Source organism: Pipistrellus hanaki, assembly GCF_964339955.1.
Source record: "Pipistrellus hanaki genome assembly, chromosome: 11".
NCBI classification, from domain to species: Eukaryota; Metazoa; Chordata; class Mammalia; order Chiroptera; family Vespertilionidae; genus Pipistrellus; species Pipistrellus hanaki.
The window spans coordinates 34,624,720-34,648,985 of NC_140513.1; the positions used below are offsets into that span (position 1 = coordinate 34,624,720).

General features: G+C 39.7%; 1 protein-coding gene across 11 annotated transcripts in view; it reads left to right on the forward strand.

Moving 5' to 3' along the window:
• Nucleotides 1–24,266, forward strand: part of PRUNE2 (prune homolog 2 with BCH domain) — a 195,738-nt gene that overhangs the window by 143,663 nt on the left and 27,809 nt on the right. For all 11 annotated transcript variants that reach the window (XM_084899413.1, XM_084899415.1, XM_084899412.1 and 8 more), the window contains exons 10-12: nt 13,033–13,112; nt 15,310–15,510; nt 22,765–22,938. In XM_084899413.1, coding sequence (XP_084755539.1) covers nt 13,033–13,112; nt 15,310–15,510; nt 22,765–22,938 — 455 coding nt within the window. The remainder of the gene's footprint in view (nt 1–13,032; nt 13,113–15,309; nt 15,511–22,764; nt 22,939–24,266) is intronic.

Consider the following 24,266-nt stretch of genomic DNA (forward strand, 5'->3'; position numbering starts at 1 on the left):
GAGGGGGTAAAACAAATGGCTTGCAAAGCCCAAAGTGAAGTAAATTCCATAAGAGGTATAACCCAAGGGCCTCTGGGACCTCAGAGGTGGGAGAGCCTTGCTCCTTCTCATTTGTTATAGAGGAGCAAGGACAGGACTCATGGATGAGGTAGATTCAGTAGTTGGGGAAAGAGCATTTCAACCAAAGGGAATATAAATATAAATCAAACTATAGAGGCCCGAGAACTATCAGCGAAACTTCAGAAACTAAGAGCTCATTTTGTCTGCAAGGTAGAGCATTTGGAGGCACCGAGGATGGAATGATCTAAATAGTGAAGAGCCCCGAGGGTCAAACAAAGACGTTTATATTAAATGTGTTGGTTTTGGAAGTCAGTGTTTTGTGAGCTGGGTGTTGTGATTGGCAATAGACTGTCAATGAGGTGGGAGAGATGAGAGGCAAGATGGGAGGTGGTAGTCCATCTGAAACATAAGATGGAATTGTGTCTGGGATGGAAAGAAGAGAGGCAATTCCAGATCTCCAGAGTTGGAAGGAAGGTATAGTGCTTCAAAACTGAGGGAGATGAGAATCTACTGGGGAGTGCCTGGAGAAGAATGGGCACACCCTGGGATAGATTATCATTTCACTCCTCATGATTGAGAGTCTGCAGCCTTGCTGCATTCGATTTAGTTAATAAGCGCAAGGGGAAGAAAGCATGATGCCCTCTCCTCTGAACAAGATAGAGTCAACTTCGACAGAAACCCTTGCAAAAAGCTAAACCCAAATCTGATTAGTCAGCATTAAATCATGGTCCGAATGCTGGACGGTGGTTTCTATGACTGCACGTTCATTGTTACCAAGAGCATAGGTGTTCAAGCTTCTGTAACTACTGAGGTGGACCTATTGGGGTGAGGTGTGAAGAGGATGGTGGCATCTCATCCTCTTCCCTCCTGAGCAGTGGCTGTCTGACTCTAATCTTACAAAGAGAGAAAGGAAACTCCTGGTTTGAGAATAGGCATCAGGCCAAATGGTGCCCCTGACTAGCTGAATGAGTCTTCATTATGAGTTTGGAGGCTGGGGACAAAGCCAGAGAAAGGAAAAGAGCTCAGATGTCATAATATCCTCACTCCCTCCCCAGCCTATCCACAAGGTCCAGCCCAAATACTGCCTTTAGTCTGGTGGCTTCCAGGATCACCCATTCTGTGCCCAATAGATAGAACTATTCCTATCTCTGAAAGTCCATAGCTAGCTCTCCTGGCATTTTACCCTACCTGTGCTGTTTTCTGTGGATCTATATGTACCCTTTTCTCTTTATTCTCCTAAATTTAAAACTTCTGTGATAGCAGAATGTGTATTTGAACCATTCTCTTTGTGATACCCCCTTTCCCAGACTACTGTAACATTTTCTATATAGTTCTAGGACTGAAATGTTTGCTGAACTCCTATGAGAAAGACAAGCCTGGGAAGCAAACAGCGAGTACCAGAGAAGCTGAATCTGTCAAAGCTTGGGGGAACCTGGTTTGCAAACCCTAGGTGGATAATCAAAATAGTTCAGGTGTAGTTTTGCCTGAAGATAGAGATCTTTCAAAATCTCCTTCAATTGAGAAATTCAGAAAGAAACACATAATGCCCTAAAAAGCACGACTTAAGTGTCCCAACCCAACAAGGAAGCCCCATTGTTGATGCTACAGTTGCCCATGAAGCAAGAGAACCACAGGAGGAATAAAAATTACACTTAGCAATTGCGTGTTTCTATGTCCAACTCCCAGAAATGGATGAAATTACAAGTTCTAAAAATGGCCCTTCTTAAAATAAAACAAGTGAAACCAACATAGTGTGATCTTAAGAGAGTAGCTATATGTTAGAAGGGCAGGTAAATGGAGATGAGTGCTAGATTATTGGTTCATGGGAAGGTCAGTATTGATAAATGAAGGGACGAAAGCTTGGGATGGAGTAAAGTCCCTTCTCTGGGCTGGCCATGGGGAAGTTTTCTGGGTGCATCAGACTAAGTTTATGGGTGATTAATGGCTAAGTTCTTGATATAAGACTGGAGACTGGATTTCCCTTGAGAAGCATTTACCAATTTATAAGCTCAAGGTTGGTTTCTAACTAGCTTGATGGTAAGGTGGCTAATCGGAGGCTGTTAATTTTATTTTCAAGTACTATTAAATTTTATTCATGATTTTGGGACCTGGTAATTAGAAAATGTGAGGGATATACCAGATAGATTCTTAGAATTCTATTTAATGTTATAATTCTGTGAACAATTATTTAAAAATATAAGCATGTTTCCCCCCTTAAATAACTGTCTACCTTTACACACTGGTGGGAGAGATGGGAGGCAAGATGGGAATGGAAATACCAATGGAAAATAGCTAAATGAACCAGATCTCCCAGTGAAGTTGGCATTGTTGTATGGTTACTGAATATATCTCCGCAGGGAGTATGAAATTAATCAAGTCTCATAAATTAGTTTCATTGAATGTGATTATACTATGCAGGAGCATGTGTAAGTAAAGGAGATGGCTTCTTTCTCACAGTCTCAAGGGGCCTGACAGCTTCTCTCTGCCTCTAGCTCCATCAAGCAGCAGGGCTTTTTTATAGAAGGGATGAAGAGAAGGATTGATAATGCGTCTTCCAGAGCTAAGATTATTCTTGAAACTGGGGGGTACTGGTGAAAGCAGTCAGATACTGTATTACTCTACTAGAGCTGCCCTAACAAAGTACCACAGACTGGAAGTTTAAGCAACAGAAACTTATTTCTCACAATTCTGAAGGTTAGAAGCCTATGAGCAAGGTATCTTCAGGGTTGATTTCTTCTGAGGCCTCCTCTCGTTGGCTTGTAGGTGGCCATTTTTTCACTGTGTTTTTATAATGGCTGTATTTTACCTTACCTGCCTTTTTAAAGACCTTATCTCCAAATACACTCACATTCTGAGGTCCTGAAGGTTAAGATTTCAACATATGAATTTGGTGGGGGAAGGGGGAGACAACATCCAACTCATAACAGTTACCTGAAGAATGTGACAGTGAATGTGCTGGGGATTCCTGGTGCTTCCATGATAAGTGACTGGCCCATACTTCATTTGTCATTCTTCATCAGGTTTGAGTCTAAGGGTTGATTCAAGGGTTTCATGACCACCTTGGAAACTCACAGTGAACATGGGAGGCTTAGTTTAGCCCCAAATCTTCTAATGATAATATTAAGTAATATGAGTAATAGTAAATATTACAATATAATATAATATAATATGAGTAATATTTTTTGAAATTTTTATTATTTCATGTTTGTACCATCAAATTCACCCTGCTCAAAAAAGGTTTTTTGTTTTGTGTGTGTGTGTGTGTTTGTTGTTGTGTGTGGGGGTTTTTTTGTTGTTTTTTTACAAAAAACATCTTTTACATATAGCTTGGTATATACCTGTGAATATTCTGTGCTACCGGCATTTAAATTTTTTTAGAAATACAGGCCCAAATTATCATTAACTTACATACTTTATACTCACACAACCCCATTTTGGAGTGTCACTTGCACAAAATATTAAAGCCTCACAATTTTCAAAACACATCCATCTTTGAGAAATGAAATTTTATTCAAGTTGTTTTCATCTAGAGCAGGGCTCAGCAAACTAGGGCCAAAGGTCAAATCAAGTCCACTGCCTGTTTTTGTACCTAAAGTTCTACTGGGACACAACCACAACACAACCACACTTTTTCATTCACACATTGTTTATGGCTACTTTTGTGTGACAATCGTTGAGTTGTTGTGACAGAGACTGCAAAGCCTAACATATTTAGTATCTGGCCCTTTACAGAAAAACTTTGCTGACCCAGCTGTAGAGAAGTTAAAGACTAAAGTCCTTTACCACGCCCTGTGGATCAGCAGATATAACTGCTTGAGCAGCAGTTGCAGAGTATCCATGGAGGCGCCTGTTGTTCACATTTCTGGTGCTGGTGCCAGCTTGTCCATGCTCTTTAGTGACTTAGGGGAAGAAAATCAATCTCAGACAGTGCAGATTTGCATTGCCCTGTGAGGAGAGAGAAATCCTTGTGAGTATATTTCTTTGGGCAGGAGCTTAGGACATGGAGGCATTTACAGACAGGTCTGCACCACGGAGAAGTCCCCGGTGGTGCTGAGCTGCTGACGTGGGAGGTGGGCGGGGTTGCAGGAGTCTGTGCTGAGACTTCCACTTGGCACTGCAGATTCATCTTTAACCTTGAAGACAAACAATGGTGCACTTCTCTCCCCCCTGCCTTCCTGAGAACCTCATCCTTGCTTAGCTTCACCTGCCCCAACAGGTTCACAATGTTGTCCAAGAGGAGCTTGTATCTAAGGGAGAGGGCACAGTGAAATCTACATGGGGTGAATTTTACTTATTAAGTTTGTAGCAGTTACTTCTTTGTAATTCACATCTGTAAAAGTCACCTAACTTTTCTAAATTATTTTTTCACAAAAACTTAATTATAATAATTTGTTGGTAGGGAATTTTGGTAGTCAAGTTCTAATATGTAGCAAGAATGAGGAACATTGTCCTGAGCTGTTTGGCTCAGTGGATGGAACATTGGCCTGCAGACTGAAGGGTGCCAGGTTTGATTCCGGTCAAGGGGCATGCACCTCGGTTGTGGGCACATCCCCAAAAGGAAGTGTGCAGGAGGCAACTGTTTGGTGTTTCTCTCTCATCGATATTTCTAACTCTCTATTCCTCTTCCTCTTCCTTCTCTGTAAAAAAATCAATAAAATGTATTTTTTAAAAATCATGAGGAGCATTTACTGAAGAGCAGAGCACCTTTACGAATCTAAATAAGGCAGTTTGTTTAAAAAGTATTTGTTGAGTCATTTCCACCACGTTAGGCCCTCAGCACTGGGAGTGCCTGCCCTTCATGCACCCCCCATTTACAACCAAGGATTTAATTATTGTCTAAAAAGCAAATGGTTTAAATGGTAGTTAAAGGCTTTCCTTCTACTCCTGCTTACTGTTTCTCAAACTTCAGTGTTCATAAGATATACTGTAAAGAATTTTACACACAAAACTGCGTATATTACAATTCAGGCAGCAATGCAAGAACTTACCCAAGGGTCATGTGTACTGCAAGTGATTTTTGCTACCTGCAGATTTTTAGAATCCAGCCCTGGGTAAGGAGACAGCATCGTGCCCTTCTCCTCTGAGAACAGATGGCTACAGTTTGTGGGTTTTTGCAGAACCCCCAGAGAATGTGATAAGCGAGTGAGTGCTCAGTGCCCATCTTCCTTTTGCCTACTGTCTTCCACTTTCCTTACCGTCAACCCCTTCTTCGTTTGCCTCAGCTGCTGACTTCTAGGGGCCACAGCGCTTCTGTTCTAGGGGGCGTGAGGCCCAGCTGGGCAGCTGATGGTTGCCAAAGACCTCATTTCATGAGCTCAGATCCAGCTTCCTGTTTGTTATGGCACTTAAGTGCTCCCATCCTTTCCTGAGTATCAGCCTGATGAAGCCGAGTGTGAAACCAGTCCTGCCTCCTCGTTGGTTGAGTAACTTGATAAGCGCCGTTGGGCTTACAGAGCGCCATGCACTCCTGCCCCAGATTGTGCAGCCTCCTTTATCAGACAAGAATCCTGAAGTGGCAGTCCTCCAACCACGGGGCTTTCACAGGGCTAATTTATGTACTAAACAAAGGAAGGTGCGCACTTTCTGAAAGGTTGAGTTTGTTTTTTCTGTTTTCTCTTTATCTCCATTTCTAGAGAGAGTAACTTTATCAATTCAGTATATCTTACTCGACTAGAAGGAAGCCAAGGGAATTTTAGGAACCCTGACATAAAGGTGCTTTCTCTTTATGTAATTGTTTCCCCAAAATACAGCAGCATAACCATGCAGTATTTTTTCTAAAGAACAATTAACATTTTAACCTGCTACCTCACTTCGATGGAGTTGTATTTTTTAGTTGCCAATCTTGTAAGAATGATTTGTTGCCCCAGAGAGCTGCCAGGGTCCATGCTTGTCAGGAAACATTACCATCTAGAAATGCTTTCTCTGTGTGTGTATGTGTGTAAGGCCAAGTCTTGGCTCACTGCTTGTTTCCTATTAAAAAGCACCTGAGCTCAGGCCAGGCTAATCCTTCAGCAACAACTAAATCCCTCCAGATTCAGAAGTGCTGGAAGGATGTAAAATGTGGAATGTGCTTACCTCTATATCTGGACTAAAGGCACGAAGGTGCATTTAACTGTGTCCAAAAGTTGTGCATTTGTGGTCCTTCAGGACTGTGGTGTCAGGACTGCCGTGTTACTGGATGCTGTCTTCCTTATTAAGAAGCATAAGTACCAGAAACACAAACTCTACTCATGCACGTGGGACCCATTCTCAAATTGGAGAATTCCAGTCACGTCACCTTTCCCCTGCTTGGTGGTGTTCATGATGAAATAACATTGTTTTGCATAAGGGCATGGTTTTGCCAGCTACCTGTGTCGAGTTGAACCCTTAGTCAATTGAGTCCATTATTTCCTAATATCTGAATTTAAGGCTATTTTTCGCTAGAAATTTCTCCAGCTGCTTCCACAAGTTTTTATATGTAGGACTTTATTGTTCAGTTACTTATAAGTGTGTTTTTCAGTTTTCAAGCTGTGTGTTAGTGATTGATTTCTAGATATGTGGCCCTGAAGTCCGAGAATACTGACTTTTGGAGTTTCATGAGACATTCTATTTAGTTGTGTGTGTTTTTTGAGAGTCTGAAAAAAAATTGTGTATTTTTATTGAGTGCAAATTTGTCCAATAGATCAAGTTATATTATTACATTGTTTAGATCTTCTATAGTCTTATATATTTTTTCAGGTTGATTTATAAATTCTTAAGAAGTATATTCAAATTATTTCCGATGGAATTAATTTCTCTTTATAATTTATATCCAGTTTTTGTTTCATTTTTAGGCTATGTTGTTAAAAGCATATTGGCTCTGGATTATTGCATCTCCTCAATTAGTCTTTTTATCATAAAATAATAACTTATCATTAAAATGGTTTTCTGACTAAGTTTTTATTTTATTTTATTTGACTAATGTTATTGGTACTACCTTTCCTGTGGTTAGTATTTCTGACATATCTTTTTATATCACTTTATTGCCAACACTTCTGCATTATTATTTTTAGATGTTCCTATTTTAAGCAGCATGGCTACTCAGGGTAGGTAACCCCACCTGCTTAGACAAACAACCCAAATCTCACTGCTTTATCACAACAAAGATTTAAAAATTATTCTTTAATCATTACAATCTCTTTCATATTGGTTTTTATTAGGACTTTTATTATTAATACTTCTGTTTACTATATCTGCTGGCAATCGGCTCATAGTGTTTCTTTTCTAGTGTAGCGTACAGTCTTTTTTTTGGGGGGGGAGGGGCATATTTTGGATTGAGCTTATCTTTCAGAGAGTTTTTTCTTTCCCATAGGTAGATTCCCAGTGAATCCTGGGTTGTAAAAGTAGCACTACCAAGTGATCACATTTGATTCTTCTGGATCCCTAAGCTAGGTCTAGGTCTTCAGTAGTCCTAGATGATTTTCCATTTTAATTTCTTGACTTGGGTTTCCTGCATCATTCAGGTAATATAAACTAAGGCATGGTTGGCATATGGTTAATGTCTCCAATTCTCATGGGTTGTTTTCTTTTCCACCCAAGATTTCAAGCAGACTAGGCTTTCCAAGGCCAAGGGGTAGAGTTTGTTCTCATTCCCTTTTATTTTTATTTATTTTTTTAAATCATTTTTAATTTTTATTGACTTCACAGAGAAAGGGAGAGGGAGAAAGAGAGAGATAGAAACATCAATGATGAAAGAAACATCATTGATTGGCTGCCTCCTGCATGCCCCATACTGGGGACTGTGCCCACAATCTTGGCATGTGCCCTTGACCGGAATCGAACCTGGAACCCTTCAGTCCACAGGCTGACACTCTATCCACTGAGCCAACCAGCTAGAGCTCTCATCCTCTTTTATTAAGGAGGCAGTTCTTGAAGGTTCAGGACCTTATTTAGAAAGTTCACACCTAGGCCTTTCATCTAGTACTTGGAGATCACTTGTCCTACGGCCTATGTCCAGTCCAAAACCCATGGGCTACCTTCTCATTAGCTTTCTAGAATAATTCTTTATTTCTGGCATCTGTGTATTTCCCTTGTTGTTGTTTTCAAATTTGGAGATGTATTAAATACTCTTTGGGTGTCCTTTCTTATACAGCATTTTTTGTATTTATGATGTTACCTGGCATTATACCCAGCCAGACACTTTTTAGCAAAGAGAGAAAATGTCAGAGTAAGAGAATGTAATAGCATTGCTTTACTTTTATTATATTTCATTTATATGCATATTTGTAGGCAAGTGATTCTAATTTCCATAAATATTAGTGATACAAGCATTCCTTTTGAAATAAATCTATTTAGCTAAAAGTCAATTTAAAGAAAAATATTAAATTTGTAAGTGCTAGATGGTTATGAGAAAACCATAAAGGTAATATATTAATATGATTATGAGATAACAAAGAGTATTGGGTGCCCTTCCTAACTTTTGTCACCATTTTTTAAAAAATGTTCTTTCATGCTGTAGCAATACAGACAAGAAGATGTGTACCATCCATATGACCCTAGAATGTGGGAAATAGATTATCCAGGTTAGGATAGCAGTGTGAATCAGATATGTCCTTCAACAAGCAGTAAAGATTAAGAGGTGGTAACAAAGAAACCCATCTCAGGGAAAAACACAACAAAAATTCCTTTCTTGTTCACATCTCCAGCAAGCTTTAGTCAGGGGGCCTCAGCACCTCACAGTAACTGAGCCTGCCAGAGCCTCTCTGTGGCCACCAAGGCACTTGCTCCTAATTTTTCTGACCAGAATTGACACCTGCCACTCCCATTCTCATTTCATTTGTCAAAGCAACTCACGTGGTCGCTCTAATTTCACAGGAGAGCAGGAAAGTTCAGTCTTACCATGTACCCAAAGGCGGAGAACCAGAAAGAGTTGATGAAAGAATTGGTTCCTAGTGATGTAGAAACCATTCCATGAACAACAGTTCTGGATCCATCCTCTAGATGGAGACCTGGAGCTGAGCATCTGTTTGGGAGGTCAGCCCTAGTAGAGTTACACTAGTGTGTTTACAACTTCCTCAGCTGCTTTGGTAGCTAGCTCCAGTCTGTACACAGAAAACCCCAAATTAAGTAGTTGCTATGGCTTGATAAGGAAGAACGTCCCTTCACTCTGGACTGATTTGTTACCTAACTGATCCCAAGAGGCTTCCATTACCAATTGTAAAGCTCCATTCTGTTCAATCCCCAAGTACTCTGTTTGACCAGTTCGTTTCTACAAATATTTATGGACCTGATGTGCGAATGTGGCTGAAGTATTTACAGTCCGTGCAACCTGGGTTCAGCTTTCCTTCTCTGTCCCTGGGGTTTCCTAAAATGTCTGCAATCTCCACAAGTTTGTGAGAGTGCCTCTGCTCTGATCACACACACACACACACACACACACACACACACACACACACACACACGATTGCAGCCTTCAGTGTTTATCTTCCCCCACACAGGCCACATCTGGCTTTCTAGCACCATCTTGACAGGGTCTCTGCTCTGTGTTTCAAAGAAATATTGAGAGACAAGAGCTCCACTCACTAAGGTTCTGTGGCACTTACAGGCTCTGCGGGGATCTGTGCTTGTGGCACTGAAATTTTCCCTTACCTGGGTTAGTACTGAAATTATAGCAACTTTAATTATGTTAAACCATGACCCATACTTCAGTTAAATCGCTGATCCTACTATTATGTTAAAAATGAGGGAAGGTAATAACCTTAAATTTATTCAATGCTTTGTAATTTACAGAATACTTTCACACATTTTATATTCTCCACAGTTATCGTGATGTTAGGTATTTATTATCACCATTTAAAAATCACAAAGGTGGTCAGCTAACTTCCTCAGAGTTGATTAGCTTGTCAGTACTAACAATGGAACTATAACCTCATATCTAGGACTCTTTCAATTATTCCATGATGTTGCCCATAACTTATAAACAGTAACAAAACCTACAAAAATTTAAGACTGAACTACCTATTTAAAAACCCCTTCTATTTATTTTGCAGTTAAGATCAGTACCCTTATGGACTCTTTCAGGCCATTAGTGAGTGGTATGCTATCTTTTTTCTTTTTCTTTTTTTTTAGGTTGACTCATAGGCAGAAAATAATATATTTGTACATTTTGGGTATTTTAACCTCAGTAATTCAGTATTTATTAGGGTTTTACTTCTACCAGGTGCTGGAGAAATAACAGTAAAGAAGACAGACATAGTTTCTGTCCTCATGAAGTTTCAAGGCTAATGGAGCAGGCAACTATAATAGATGGCAAAGAATTACAACAAATTAGAAAATATTTTTATTTTTTCAGTGTTGTTTTCAAGCATTGCACATCCTTCTTCTCCTATTGGTGAACAAACTGAATAACTTGCCATATGACAAGTGACAGACTAAGATTTGAATCGGGCTGCTCTCAACAGCAGCCTTTTGGCACTTTATAGGTACTGCAATGCAGGGTCAATGTCAAGGGGAATACACAGAAAACTTCAGGTGACAAGGATCATTGTGAAGAATAGCATGGGAAACCCAGACATCCACCTCTCTGGGTCCCAGAACTTTCCCAACTGGGGCCTAGTGCAAGCTTTTTTTTTTCCTCATCACTCCCACCTCTAGCAACAGACAGTTTGGTCTGCTGCTACCCTGTGTGATGCGGCACAGATTATCTTGTTCCTGGCAATACATTTGCCTTTGATTCACACACCACTCTCTTGCTCTCTGTTTTTCTGTTAGGATGCAGGCTTCATTTTAGAGAAAACACATGGTAGAAGTCACAGCAAACGTACTAAGAAAGTCCCCAAGGTTGTGTTTTTGAAGGGGTCTGTGGGGTTGATGGGTGAGGACACAGGCATTTACTTCACTCTGAGGAACAGCATTAGGTTATTAGTGATTGTCATCATTATTTTAATCCCATTGTCCCATCTCCACCACAAAAATGAGGCTGGACTCTAGTTCCTCTGTATCTTCAGCACAGTGGTTGGCAAACTCGTTAGTCAACAGAGCCAAATATCAACAGTGTGACAATTGAAATTTCTTTTGAGAGCCAAATTTCTTTTAAACTTCTTCAAACGCCACTTCTTCAAAATAGACTTGCCCAGGCCTTGGTATTTTGTGGAAGAGCCACACTCAAGGGGCCAAAGAGCCGCATGTGGCTCACCAGCCGAGGTTTGCTGACCACTGCCTCAGCACATAATAGACACTCAATACTTATTCATTGAATAAATGAAGAAATACAGTTATCACTAGAGCTGTAGAGTTTTGTTTTCATCAAAGGGTTATTGACGATTAGGATTTTAACTTGGATCTTAGAGAGTTTGATCATCTACATAAGCAAACTCCAAATGTTTGATAGACCCAGATTTAAGTGGAGAGAAGGCTCAATAAGAGAGAATGAGAGGGACTAAATTTAGAACTTAACAATAAGTTTTATCATGATTAAATTTGGATTAGTGTCTATATCACAAGGATTCACCCCAGATGGGTGAAGTTTTATGGAAGCCACCAAGAAGATAAATCCATTATCATGATAAATGAGGACTTATTGAATGAGGGATGGGAGATGAAAATAAGTCAAGAGACAGCCGAAGCCGGTTTGGCTCAGTGGTAGAGCGTCGGTCTGTGGACTGAAAGGTCCCAGGTTTGATTCTGGTCAAGGACATGTACCTTGGTTGCGGGCACATCCCCGGTAGGGGGTGTACAAGAGGCAGCTGGTCGATGTTTCTCTCTCATTGACATTTCTAGCTCTCTATCACTCTCCCTTTCTCTCTGTTAAAAATCAATAAAATATATTTTTTTTAAAAAAAAAGAAAAGAAAGAAAGAAAATAAGTCAAGAGGAATTGACTGGACAGTGTGGCCAGTTTCCTATAAGAGCATATAAATTTCACAGTTTTCCTCAGTATTTTTCTATTCCCCTACACTTGTCTTACCAAGTGGGCTAATATAAATGGTCCTAGGCTTGGCATTGATTAGAGAGAAGAGACAATAACTTATGACTAGAACCATCTTCACCAATATGTAATAAACAATGAATTTTTAAATTTTAAACAATTAAAGAAAATAACATTGGTTGATACCTTCTTAGGAATTTTAGGTACTTTACTTCATTGCTTAATCTTTTAGACAACTCATGAGGTAGGTGGTATACTAGTATCCCTATCCTATATAATAAAAGGCTAATATGTAAATCAACTGAACAATGGAATGACTGGTTGCGATGATGCTCACTCACTACTAGGGGTAGACACTCAGCGCAGGAGCTGCCCCCTAGTGGTCAGTGCACTCCCACAGGGAGAGCGCCACTCAGCCAGAAGCTGGGCTCACTGCTGGCAAGTGAGCCTCTCCCACCTCCAGCAGCACTAAGGAGCAGTGAGCTGAGTAATAAGGAGCAATAAGTGAGGGATCCTGGACTACAAGAGGGTGCAGGCCGGGCTGAGGCACATCCCTGTTCTCACCCCCGAGTGCATGAATTTTGTGCACAGGGCCTCTAATTTTACAAATAAAGGAAGTGAGACCAGCAGGGTATACTTTCCTTGGCCCGTGTTGTTGAGGGAATCTGCTCAAATTTACACAGAGTAAGAGATATATACAAAATCAGTTCTATCTTTACTCCAAAGCACATATATTCCTTTCTTACTGGAAAATATATATTAGATACCCTCTTAAGTATATTTATTAGTGCTTTGCTTTTTCTGTTTCTGAGGTTTTTTGTTTTTTTTTTACTTGGGGTGTGTTTACTTATGTGATCTGGTAGGAGTGACAGGCTGCATGCACCAAGTGACACTGGTGTCCATGGTTCTCATTCACAGTAACTGAGAAGGTCTTCATTCTAATTTATGGACACTTAGAGTGGATTCAGTACATGTTCTTGATTCATTCCACATGAATTAAAAGTGCTATCCTGGAATCTCAATGTTTCCCTTTCAAAGAAAATTAAATCCCACACAACTGTGAACACTCTTTGCTTTGCTGTCTTTCAGACCACTGCCAGAGGATGTAGGAATGGACATCCCCTTTGAGCAGGGAATGCTGAGTCCTGGTGCTGCAGACATGAGGCCTGGTGAGAGGAACATTTGTTTATTTCCTTCAGCACTATTCTATATTCAAACATTTTCATTATTCAGTGAAAGAACACTTCCTATGCCTCCAACCTGTGAAGAAAGTGGGGGGAAATATGTGTGAAGAAGGTGTTAAGCTCAATTTGGTTAATTTCAGGGTTGACTTGAATATTGATGCTCACTACTGTGGGCCACCTTTTATATTCTGAGCCATGGCCTCACCTGGCAATGTTTCCACTTCCTGTGATAACTGGCTACGGTATATCATAACAGCAATTTCTAACTAACATCTAAGTTCACCAACTGTATACTTAAGTGTGAGAATGTTTAAAATTAGAAATGCGATATTGAGAAGGCTCAGTAACCTGGTTATTAAAAAGAAAGAAAGAAAAAGAAACCCTATACTCTAAGGGTGTACAACCCAAGGCATGTTCAAAAAGGAATTTTAAATTAATATTTTGCAATCTATGTGACTTCCACTTTGTAATAAGGACACTTCTTCACTTCTTTGAACTGTACCAGCTTCAGGACCATACCAAGATCCTGAATCCTGACCTTACCAGCCAAACCTAAAATGGAGTAGGAAGAAGGGAGTCAATTTTTTTGTGTGTCTATCTAAGCATTTAAGTGCATTTTTCAGAATACTAGTCATGTGACTTTTTTTTTTTTTTTTTTTTTTTACTGTTAACAGTTTTATAGATTATCCAGTTCCGCCCTCCCCTCTTTGCTCCCTCCACCCAACCCACACCTCACCCCAAACCTTTACCACATTAGTGTCTGCATCCATGGCCTATGCATATATGGCTATTTAAATTAATTCAAGTTAAAATAAATTGGAGAAGTTCAGTTCTTCTGTTTCACTAGGTTTATTTCAATACCTTAACATTTCTATCATTACAAAGATTTCTTCTGGATAGTACTGCTCTGAGAATTTCTATATTATAGAAATCCATTGTTTTTCAAACTTACTGGAAACTTTTTCAAATAATAAAAACATTACATGGAACATAGTTTGGGGGACGTTCTATACAGAACATCTTAATGGCAAAAAAAAAAAAAAAAAAAAAAAATGGTATTAACTTCCTTATGAAAAGACCAGATTTGAATTCCAGAATTGAGAGGTATACCAGATGACCTTCAAAATATTTTGTGAGAGTCCTGAAATTTCTATTTTTAGGAATATTTAATTAGGATCAACTTGATTAAAAATTACTTCTCTAGTTCTTCTTCTGTTAAGTGAATGACACATTAGTGGCAAGATATACGTATTACAATTAAAATGTAGCAGCTACTTCCAGGAGCCTTAACATAAGACCATCCCCTTAAGGTATGGGAACCAATGACAAACAATATTGGCATAAGAGGTAATGTAATGACTGCTCAATAAAAAAAGAAAAAAAAAGTAATCTGGGAGGATATCTCAGTTTTATTAAAAAAAAAAATAAAGATGGAAAGAATGCCAGCCAAAGAAATATCATTGCACATCATCTGTATAGTTATCAGAAGCTGAATAAAAGTATTTGGGAGCTATCTGTGAACATAGCAGATAAAGTTCTTACTCTCCATTCCATAGGATTAGTCTGCATGAACCATGATCAGTTATATGTAAGCTTAACTGTCTTTCTTATACAACACACACAATAAAATTAAATTTAATATTATATCAGTTTTGCCGAAACCGGTTTGGCTCAGAGGATAGAGTGTAGGCCTGTGGACTGAAAGGTTCCAGGTTCGATTCCCATCAAGGGCATGTACCTTGGTTGCGGGCACATCCCCAGTAGGGGGTGTGCAGGAGGCAGCTGGTTGATGTTTCTCTCTCATCAATGTTTTTAAATATCTATCCCTCTCCCTTACTCTCTGTAAAAAAGTCAATAAAATATATATATATTTTTAAAATATTATATCAGTTTTAAGTTCTGAAATCTGAGCAAGGCAGCTCTGAAAACTAGTTTTCTGCCATTTTAGCAATGTCTCCCACTTCCTATTTCTACACAGCCAGGGCTGATGGGGCTGAGACAAGCCAGCATGCAGGCTACTGGTCAAGAAGGGGATTCTAAATCCCAGAGAAGGATATTTTTTTAGCAGGTCTACCTTCCCTAAAAAGGCTTTAAAGGTGCTTTTCCATGGGTTCCCACTATCACTCTTGGCAATCATGTATACGGTCTAATACCTGATGTGTTTCTTCTGTTTCTTCTTTAGAACCACCCAATTCATTGGATCTTAATGACACTCATCCTCAGAGAATCAAGCTCACGGCCCCAAATATCAATCTTTCTCTGGACCAGAGTGAAGGGTCTGTTCTCTCAGATGATAACCTGGACAGTCCAGATGAAATCGATATCAATGTGGATGAACTCGACACCCCTGACGAAGCTGATTCTTTTGAGTACACTGGGCATGGTAAGTTGCCAAGTTGGCCAGGCAAACGTTATGTGAAAAGTGAAAGATTATCTCAGTGGCATTAATAACAAACCTCCCATTTTGTTGCTATTGGCTCTTTTCTGTGATTTCTGGAAGCTTCTATTTGTATCTCAGCTCCTAGGTGGCTGTGATTGACAGTTTACAGCTTGACAAAGGTCACGCATAGCCATTGCTCTTTTGTTAAACCCCTACTCTATTCCAGACCTATGCTAAGCACTGGGATTGAGGGAAGGCTGTTACATGCTATATTGTAAGAAAATTGGGGCTGGGTTTGCAGAGAAGAAGAATTTAATCTGGAAGGAAGATAAAATTTGAAGCAGAGAATTACCAATTTCTCTGTATAAGCTTCCACTCTCTGAAATTTTCATCTACCAGATTCTTACATGGCTGCTCTCTTCTCTTTATTCAGATCCCCACCCTCACCATTCGGTCACTCTCTATCCTCGTGCTCATTTTATTTTCCATATCACTAATTGAAATCATGTTATTCAACAAATTATCTGCATGTTTATTGTCTTTCTCTTCCCACTAGAGTGTCTGATCCATGAGGGCAGGGAAGGACGAATGGAGTAGGCTGTGGTGAGGGAAGAATAAAAAGAGAGAAAATAAAAAGTTGCTGCATCAAACACAGACACGCCTAATATGAATATCAGTCTCATTTTAATTCTTTCTCTTGCTCAATGATATGGGGCTTGTTATGGCATCTAATGATCAAAATAAACTAACAAAATGGTAACAGACCCATAGGTATAGAGAAGAGACTGACAGCTGTCGGAAGGAAGAGGGGTTGGGAGGCTAGGTGAAAGAGGAGAAGGGATTAAGCAAAAACAAATCAAAACAAAACAACCCTCATAGACACAGACGACAGTATGACCATTACCAGAGGGAAAGGTGGGTGGGGGAAAGTAGAAGAGGGCAAGAGTATGTTTTTACTTTGCTTGTTAGTTCTTATAAATTCAATTGGAAGAGATAAATAAGTAAATAAAATATTTTTGCTCTTAAAAAATTTGAAATACCATTAGCAAATGATGTCCTGACTTTTAGAGCCATGTTCAATCCAGCAGTGTCATTCCTTGGGGAACATAATTAGGACATTCATCAAATTAGTGAATTAAGCCCTACCTGGTTTGGCTCAGTGGATAGAGCGTTGGCCTGCAGACTGAAGGGTCCCAGGTTCAGTTCCAGTCAAGGGCATGTACCTTGGTTGCGGGCATATCCCCAGTTGGGGGGTGGAAGGGGTGTAGGAGGCAGCTGATCTATGTTTCTCTTTCATCAATGTTTCTAACTCTCTATCCCTCTCCCTTCCCCTCTGTAAAAGATCAATTATATCATATATATATATATATATATATATATATATATTTTTTTTTTTTTTTAATTAGTGAATTAATTCAACCAATGGTCATTGAGCCACCAATTAGCAAGGTTGACTAGCACAGATTGAGTCCTTGCCATCACAGAGCGGAAGGCTTTATCTCCTCAAGCTAATAATAAAAAGAAATAAAAAAATTTAAAAAGGAAGTGGGTGAAATACTAATTCTACAGTTTATACTGTTTTAAGTAGTGATTTTATATTGCATTTTTGTCATGCTTTTGAGTTTCTATAGCCGTCTGGGCATTTGACCCTATAGGTTGAAATACACAAATAAGAGGCCAAAGAAGGGCTTCCATTCATACTCTTTTCTACCATCTCAGAGGTGCTTCCCCATCTACTCCATCCATCCCAGCGACCCCCAGCTGCCTTGGCCCTTTTCCTGATAAGAAATTCTCACATGTGTGAATCATGTCTTGATTTACAATCCCACCGAAGACAGCTGTGGCGTGACCCTGTGGGCTCCTCCCGCCCTTCCCCCTGCACTTTCCTGTCGCCCTGGGGAGCTATATCACACCACATCTGAAGCTTTTATTTTTATAAATAGTCGAACTGCCAAGCAAAGTGGTAGTGGCTGAACACACTGGTAATTAAAGCTGCCACTTGCTGACATAGTTTTTTTTTAGTCGATACAGTTATGCTGAGAGAACCAGTTTAACAGCCACAACCCTACTTTTTAGGTCTTAAATTCAAAGGACAGAATTTAAATATAACTTGAATGTTAAAGTCTACTCTGATTGTCAGATGAAAGATGAATGTTTAGATACTTTTAAACAAAAAACATCAAACACTGTAAACATAAAGTCTGTCTGAATAGCTGTATTTTATAAACATATAGACATGGATAGCTGACTGTGTTGAAAGGGATGGAATACATTTTAGTCCCAAATTATGAAATCAATGCTTAAAAGCTGCATGTGTTTTGGGTTTCTTGTGTGAGCATTTGGAACTCGGCATATACATTCGAAACAAAATTGGAGTTTTTAAGGCACAGTATTCCAAAAGTGTTTGGTCAGAAATTTACTTTATTTAATGAATACTTTCATATGCTTACTATGTGCCAGGATCTGTGCTAGCTACTTTATAAATATTAACTATGTTAATCCTCATGTCAATACTATGAATAGCTATTTCCCTATTTTAAGATAAGAATACTGAAGCAGCTGAAACCGGTTTGGCTCAGTGGATAGAGCGTCGGTCTGTGGACTGAAAGGTCCCAGGTTCGATTCCGGTCAAGGGCATGTACATTGGTTGTGGGCACAACCCCGGTAGGGGGAGTGCAAGAGGTAACTGGTCGATGACTCTCTCTCATCGATGTTTCTAGCTTTCTATCTCTCTTCCTTCCTCTCTGTAAAAAATCAATAAAATATATTTAAAAAAAAAAAAAAAAAAGAGAATACTGAGGCACACAGAGGTTAAGTCATTTACCTAAGGTCACACAGCTAGTAAATGTTAGAGCCAGCGTTTAAACCCCAAGTGTTGTCCTTAATTCCTGGGCCATCCTGCTTCTTGATAAATATACTGACAATGACTAGGAGAGATTCTTTTAATAAGTTGGGCTCATATATATGAAGCTAATCTTGATAGCGCCGCCTCACATTTACTCATCCTTTTATTCAGCCATTTTCATGACTGAGGGTTCTTGAAGGACATTCAAGTCATTGCCTGTTTTTCACAGTAGCTAATGACCAACCCTTTCTGCCAGTTTATTTCCCCACGCTGTGATTTTGCTTAATGAAAAAATTTTGAATTTCACTATCAAAAGATATTAAATTGGTTTTCACTTCAACGCAATTTTCTTTTAATAATTGTGTCCAAATAGTTGGAAAATATCATTCAAAGTGCTGATATAATTAAGGTTGGATTTCCTTTGATATTTACAAGTGCCAAAGATATGAGAAATATGTAGGTAGTGAAGGACTTAGGAGGTCAGTCTTTCTATTCAAGGAAATCTGAGTTTTCTTTTTAATGCTTCACTATTAAATTGTTAATCTTAAAAACTTCAATATATCCAAAGGTCAGAAAAGATGATGACCTATTTCTGTTTTCTAAACCAACTGCAAAGTTATTTTTACCATAATCCAGATCTCAGCAAAGGCATTTCATAAGAGAAATGGAAAAATTATAAAGAATTTTAGCCTGAATATTTCTGATAAGAATGTTATAACATTCCTGTGCTTTTATATTTTTTTTCTTACTAAGTGATGTTTAAGCTACCTTTTCTAAAACTAACCTGTAACTAGAGTCTTTTCTGTGAATAAGGTACCCCGAATTTTTCCAGATGGTCAGGGAGTCACCACCTTCTCTAATAAATAAATACAAATTAAAATAATAAAGAGACAGGTTTCACCCTAAATTGTCAGGGCTTATAAATTTTGATAAGCTCCAATGTTTTTGACAGTGTGAGAAAACAGGAATTTCATATATATTTTTTTAAATATATTTTATTGATTTTGTACAGAGAGGAAGGGAGAGAGAGAGTTAGAAACATCGATGAGAGTCATCGATCGGCTGCCTCTTGCACACCCCCTACTGGGGATATGCCCACAACCAAGGTACATGCCCTTGACCGGAATCGAACCTGGGACCTTTCAGTCCGCAGGCCGATGCTCTATCCATTGAGCCAAACCGGTTTCGGTGAATTTCATTTATTTTGATGTTATATTTTTCAGGGCAGAAATGTTCATAGAAACCTTAGGTGCTTATGCAATCTGATCCAGCATTTTATTGCTAGACACTTAGCCTATAGCAGTAGGTACCCAAATGAGGTAAGATACCAGTATGAAGATATTAACTAAAACAAATTCTTTCTAAGGAACAAAAACAAAATGAAATAAAACTAAATTTCTATCCCTATGGGATTGATAAACTAAAAGACATCAGCAGAATGGAACTAGGACTACTTTTATTTTATTTATTGATTGATTGGTTTGAGAAAGAGAGAAAGGAAGGAAGGGAGATATATACATATATATACATATATACACATATGTATATATACATATATGTGTGTGTGTGTATATATATATATATATATATATATATATATATATAAATTTGTTGTTTCACTTATTTATGCATTCATTGGTTGATTCTTGTATGCACCCTGACCGGAAATTAAACTCAAAACCTCAGCATATTAGGACAATGCTCTAAGCAACTGAGCTAATCAGCCAGGGCTCTAAGGCTACTTTAAAAACAGAGTTTATATACATTGAGACAAAAAGAAGCCTGTGTGATATTATTGAAGAGGACTACATTATAGAACAGTGTATCTAGAACATGCAGAATATCTGGAATAATCACACATTTGGAGGGGAAAGATGATGTGTACGTATGCACATAGAAAAAAGAATAGATATAATGAGTGAGAGTGGCATGAAAGATTTTTTTGTTTTTGTGATCCATTTCTATATTGATTATACTTTTATTAGTGTGTTTTACCTTTGTTGTTATTATTGTTAATCCTTACCTGAGGATATTTTTCCATTGGTTTTCAGAGAGAGTGGGAGAGAGGGAGGGGAAGAGAGAGAGAAAGAGAAAAAGTGAAAGAGAGAGAGAGAGAGAGAGAGACAGACAGACAGACAGACAGACAGACAGATATTGATGTGAAATATGTTGGTTGGTTGCCTCCCACATATGCCCCGACCAGCGTCAAGGATTGAACCAGCAACCCAGGCACGTACCTTTGACCGGGAATCGAACCCAAGACCCTAAAGTGTTTGGGCCAACACTCTAACCACTGAGAACCACTGGCCAGGGAGAGTGTATTTTACTTTTATAATCAGGAAAAAAAAAAAAAAAAAAAAAGAATATACAAAACTTTGAAATGAATTAGCCTCAGTAAAGCATGCAGAAAACTACACACAGAGATCACCCAGGCCAATTTAGAACAGGCCAAAAAGTCTCAAACAGGATGAAGAGGGGTTGGTGGAAGGTGAGTTCATTGCAAGGGAGAGCCTGTGTACACAGCAGCATCAAAACCAACAACAGAGCCCAGAATTCTGCAGGCACAGATCAGATGGAAAACAGGGAGCTAAGAGGAGCATCCAAGGGCCCTAACGCAACAGGAAGGGAGGAGCAGGAAGGGATTCCATATGCAGATGATGGATTTATACCAGCAACACAGCGCTTGATCTGAAGCCAAAGGCTGCTGCTTTCCATCCTTAGTGAGTGGCTGAGCGCTGGTGGGAACACAGAAGAGGCGGGAGAGGCAAGGCTCTGTGGGTGGTGGTAGCTGTTGGTGTTGGCAAAAAAAAAAAAAGGCTAGGATTGCTTCCCAACTAGACTTCATTTTATTATTCTAAGTCACAGGTAAACTAGACATGTTTGAATGTGTCTTATGGAATCTTCCAGAGCATAACAGCTTTGTTGTGGCTTCCTTACAGACTACCTCTATTTCCAGGAACTTGTCAAAGCTTTATTTACCCATTCACCCTCCTTGTTTTTATTGAGTACCCTGTGCAGGTTTCCAAGCTAACGGTGGAGATGAATATTAAAGGTAATTCAGGCAGAGCTTCTTAGCCCAAGGAACTCACAGCCTCGTAGTAAAATAAATAAGAATGAGAGAAGCACACATTCGAGTTACAATGTGATAGCTTCGTAGAGTAGAAAAGGTCAGGGTTTGACTGTATTTGTTTTCTGACTCTGTGACCTAAGGTAACTACTTCAGTTAGTTTTTGCATTGATATCATATCTAGTATAATACCCACTACTGTGCCTGACACATGGTAGGTACTCGAAGTATTGCTTTATTATCCAAATCCCATAAAAGGTCATTTCCTTGAATGGAAAAATAAGATAGCCCAGCTGGTGTGACTCTGGTTGAATGTTGACCCATGAACCAGGAGGTCACGGTTTGAGGCTTAATCCCCAGTAGGAGGTGTGCAGGAGGCAGCTGATTGATGATTCTCTCTGATCATTGATGTTTCTATCTCTCTCTCTCCACTTCTCCCTTCCTCTTTCTGAAATCAATAAAGACATATTTTTAAAAGAAAGAAAAATTATATAATATCTCACAGAATTATTTTGAAAGTTATCAATAATAGTTTCCTTCAAATTACTTAAACCTACAAAGATGAATCATTGTTAAACTCTGCTAGTACCTGAAGTAAAAATAGAAACAATTGCTGTTTATTCTTTTAAAAAAATGTAACACGATTGCTTTTTCTGGATGCACAAGAGTGGGTAGTGAATTTCTCCCCCAAGATGCTCAGTGGGCTTTTTTTCATTGCTTTATGCACTTATAAATAGGAGTCTTGAGAATTTGGGACCTTGGAACATTTCTGGTCTACAAAATTGCTTTAGTGTGTTTACTGTAAAATCCTGCTCCTGCATGTTTTGAAAAATTCATAGGAAGTGTATCAAATTTATGTCCTGATACGCTCCAAATAGGGAAGGAGGTTCCGCTTCATTGTAAGCATCTCAGAGCAGGGGTCTAGACAGTGGTATCATCAAGAGACTAAGACCCTGCACACTCAGGATACATCAGGAAACGTGGTCCAAGGAAAACAGGATTATGGGGACCTGATAATAGCCTCTTACCACATCCGAAAGGCCTGTGGTCTTCCATCTGTATGACCAAGGATGAGCTGGTTCAGCCTAGACCCTCTTGGACCACTGCTGACACAGGACAGCTCTAGCCCTGCATCTGTCCCCACCCTCAGCTTGATCTTAGCAATGGGTCTAATTGTTCAGTCAGTGAATCCTTAGACTTGCCTGAGTGTCCTTTATGTGATTTGTATAAAATAGTAGGCAGCTCCACCAGGTTGACTCTGCCAGGAGGCAGCTGGCTGTTGAACTGCCTCAACAGTAAGGGTGTTGCTCCTTCAATGAAGCTTGGCTCTGTGCTTCCTTTCTAGAGAATCCCACAGCCAACAAAGATTCTGGCCAGGAGTCCGAGTCTATTCCGGAATATACCGCAGAAGAGGAGCGGGAGGACAACCGGCTGTGGAGGACAGTGGTGATTGGAGAACAAGAGCAGCGGATTGACATGAAGGTCATCGAGCCCTACAGGAGGGTCATTTCTCATGGAGGTAGTCCAGCTCTGTGTGGATCTGGGGAGGACAGGGGAACAGGCAGCCTTATATTGTACTTTTATAAGAAAATGAAACTAGAGTGCTCTGCAACATGACACCCCACAGACCCTATTGGGAAGTCAAGGTGTAGGGGACTGTAGTGCTAAATATATCACTTCATACCCAATTCTACAAAATTGCAAAGCAAACTGTGCAAAAATAACTTTCCAATGTGAAAATATTTTTCATATCACAGATCTGATAGTTATAATCTTCTATGCAAATTTCTTGAATGCCAGAGTTGTCCAGTTTCATAATGTCTGCTCACAATTCATTTGGGTTAGTTGTAGGGTTTAAATGAATTGTTTTTGAGTCCTTATCACCGTAGCCTGCAGTAAATCACTACAATAGAGCTGCTTCTAATTACAAAATAGTATGTTGAATCATCTTCAGGAGCTTTGGGAAATCTTTTTAGATTCAGCTTTGTCATTGTTTTCCCCTCCCTGAAACTGGCTTTTCTCTAAACTCCATGACACCTGTGCCTGACAACAGCCAGTTCCAGCCAAAACCTCCATGTGCCTACTGAGGGGCAAGGAAGAGGAGAAAGCTGTGTTTCATATTTCCAGTGCTTTCTTGGAGCTCCAGAGCCTGGCTAATCTAGGATTCACAACAAGCCAGATGAGCAACACATTTAACATGGTCAACTTCAGAAAGCATCGACGGCTTTTTTATTTTCCTGCTGCATGCGCTCCTTCCCTGCAGTCCCGAGGCACCCCCTAACCACTCGGCTGTTCCAGAACAGTGTAAGCTAACATGGCAAACGTTCTTCCCTCTTCCTCATCAAGGACAGGGAAATAAGCATCTCGGGACGACATTAAACTCCTAGCTTTTGTTTTCTAACTAGCAGGAGGACATTGTGTTTTTTTCAATCAAATTTCCCTCCACCAGCAAATTTTCCACTTTCCAGCCTATGCCTTGCTCCCTGCAGGTAAGTATCTGACCACCCAGGGACTCCAACCATGACAGAGAAGGAAAATGCCAATAGGTGTCCTCAGCCATGAGCTTCCTTTTTCCTGCTTCACAGGGTGGCCTGAAATGGCATTCTGTCCCCATGATAGTGCTGTGGGCTGGGGCCGTTTCCTCTGAGAGAAACTCTCCCCATAGCCCTTCAGAATAGAACTGGCCTGACCTCCCGGAGGTGACAGACAAGTGGTCCTAGGGCCAACCCTTTGTTAGGACAAAAACCACAGCCTGAACATCACCCAGAGCTTCCGAGAAGGCCACGCCTCCTTTGCACCACCCATTGGGCACAGAGGTATGATTTGTTTAGAAATAAAAACAAATCA